General features: G+C 45.6%; 1 protein-coding gene across 1 annotated transcript; it reads right to left on the reverse strand.

Annotated features, from left to right (window-relative positions):
* Window positions 1-1,517: 1,517 nt before the first annotated feature.
* Window positions 1,518-2,377, reverse strand: LOC122011927 (mavicyanin-like). Its single transcript, XM_042568359.1, has 2 exons — window positions 2,133-2,377; window positions 1,518-2,025 (listed from the first exon to the last, which is right to left on the reverse strand). Exons 1-2 carry the CDS (start codon window positions 2,311-2,313, stop codon window positions 1,619-1,621), a joined length of 588 nt encoding a protein of 195 aa, XP_042424293.1. The 5' UTR covers window positions 2,314-2,377; the 3' UTR covers window positions 1,518-1,618.
* Window positions 2,378-2,642: the final 265 nt, after the last annotated feature.

The following is a 2,642-nucleotide window of genomic DNA, read 5'->3' on the forward strand; positions in this document are numbered from 1 at the left end:
ATGTCGTAGTAATAGGGCATCTAGGATTCCCTGAGAGAATTGCATGTTGATCCGTTCGGGGAAATCATCGATCCTTGGTGTCTTTCCCTTTCATCCGTCCCAAATAGGTGCATCGTCCGAGGAAGATCCTTGCTCTCTATCCACTCGGCCTTGTTCTTCTGAAGGAGTGTGGAACAACGCTTGGTGAAAGGGGATCGATGCATTTGGTGCATCCCCATATGTGTCAGTCGGCTTCTTGTTTGACCCTCGAGCGGATATATTTTTTGCTCGGTCTATGTATCTGGCTTGTTGTCCCGCTGCTAACGTCGTTGGTTCGTTTGCTTGGCGCTCGGCCATCGTCTGCTGTTGTTGCTCCACCATCTTGGTCGCCCGGACTTATATCAACATGTCCAATTTCACGTCTTGGTCGCACGTCAATATCACGATTGTAAGTCGTCCAGCGTCCTCTATCTCCACGTCTCGGATATAAGTTAAGTTTCCATAGACGACGTCAATATGATCTTGTCCGAAAACAGTGAAGACAATTGGCTGAGGATATGGATAAGCAGTTGACCTCGTGAAGACTCCGCTCCGCTCTACAAAATCAAGAACGTCAGTGTCGGGCTAGGGAAGGGGTCTCCGGCGTTTACCCTCTGACGCTTAAGTAAGTCACCAGAATAGTAGAAAGACGACAAAAAACTATAGCAACAACAAGAGCTCAAGCACAAATAACGCATACCTCCACCGGTATATAAACCACTTTTATATAATGCTCCAGTAGCAGACATGCACGCCCCTCAAGGCGCGTGCATATTTTTCCAATTGTTCTATGAAAAGACATGTCAGAAAAATGTCTCTGACACTACTCTTTAACAGGGCATGCAAATCCCTGATATGATAATGGAAGCTTCTGTCGTACGATTTGCTTGTTGGTCATACCTTGCTATCAGTGACACCAACTCCCAGAATGATGCAATGAGCTAAGCAAGGGGTTCTACTGTTTGGCCGAGCGGAGAGCAGTTCGGTCGGGATTCCCCGTCCGATCAATCTCAGCTGTTCCTCTCCATGGTCGCTTGGCTTGGTAGGTAGTTCCTCGCACGACCAAACATGTGATCCTGTTGGATTAGTCCTTATAGGATCGTTACAGTTGAGAGCATCTGATGTCCTCTCTATATAATTATCCTGTCCGGATGAATGATCTACTCAGATGAATCTTCGGGCCTATCAGACCCTTCAAGCCTACTCGACACGTTATCACCTGCTCATCCAACTTTATTGATCCGATGATTTCTGACTTTTAATCTCCTTAATTTTAATCTCTACGTTAGCTACTGTTTTCGTCTTAAATTCATATATGTTGGACTCTTTTTATTGCCGTATCATATATTAAATAATTATTTGTTGGGTAAAAAAAATCAATACTTTATGTTTTTTTTTTTTTGATGATTTGATTGTGGTTGTTGACATGATTTTCACAGGCGCCAAATCTAAAAAATTTAAATGCAAATATAATTCAAAACGTTTACTTTTTAAATATTTATCCAATTTCAATTTAAGAAACAATCGCTAGTTTGCAAACAATAATATCAAGTTTAAAAGCACACCTCTGTTCAAATCGCTCGCTCGCTTTGTTTCATGACTACATCATAATCAATCCCGCAGATATAGCAGAAAGGCAAAGCAGCACCTCCGGCGAAAGATCACGTCCCTCGCCGGCAGCGCTGGGTCGAGGGCCTGGCGCGGGGGCAGGTCCTGAGACCGAGCCTCCGGCGTCGGCAGCGCCTGGAACAGGGGACGACGTCGCAGTCGACTTAGCGGGGGCGGCGGCGGAAGGCGAGTGCAGCTTGGCGATCCTGATGTCCACCTTCTGGCCGGCGGCGCAGTGGCCGGGGAGGCCGCAGATGAAGAAGTGGTGGCCGCGGCGTTTGAGGGTGATGGAGTCGTTGCCGGTGGTGTAGGTGGCAATAGGCGACGCCGCGTTGCACGCTTTGTAGTCCTCCTTGCCCACCTCCACCACGTTGTGGAAGTTCTTGTTGTACACGAACACTGCATTGGCAACACCGCATTATACACAATGAAAACCACAGATTTTCAATAGCCTTTAAAATGCAGAAATAATGAAGAAGAAGAACAAAAGGATTAGGATGACTTGCTTATGGTGTCTCCCAAATGGATGTCCTTCGATACGGTCCATGCCGTGTAGTTTGGACTCCCCAAAATGGTCCATCCCACCGCATCACCCACCTTGTAAACCGCCGCCTCCGAGCGCCCAACGCCGAAGGCCACTGCCGCAGCTGCTGCCACCACCACCACCATTACGATCACCTTCTCCATTTAGCAGGGGAAACAAAGAGATACTCTCTTACTCGTGGCCTCCTCTTCCTCGATTCGTGGTAGAGGTGCATGTAATAATAATAATTATAAGAAGGGGAAAAAAAAGGTTCGATCTGATTTGAGTGAAGTGGAAGTGGAATCATGTAACGTGAAGTGGAAGGCTTAAGTTCATAGTGGAGTCATCATGCCTGTTTTGCGTCCATTAACCACTGCAAATTCTAAAAAAAAACAGAGATTGCTCAAACTTGACGTTTATTTTTTTACCCCATTTTTAATCTACATGATTTAATTTATATAGATTTTATTTTTTATTAAAAAGATAGACACTA

This window comes from Zingiber officinale, chromosome 8A (genome assembly GCF_018446385.1).
Source record: "Zingiber officinale cultivar Zhangliang chromosome 8A, Zo_v1.1, whole genome shotgun sequence".
In the NCBI taxonomy this organism is placed as follows: domain Eukaryota; kingdom Viridiplantae; phylum Streptophyta; class Magnoliopsida; order Zingiberales; family Zingiberaceae; genus Zingiber; species Zingiber officinale.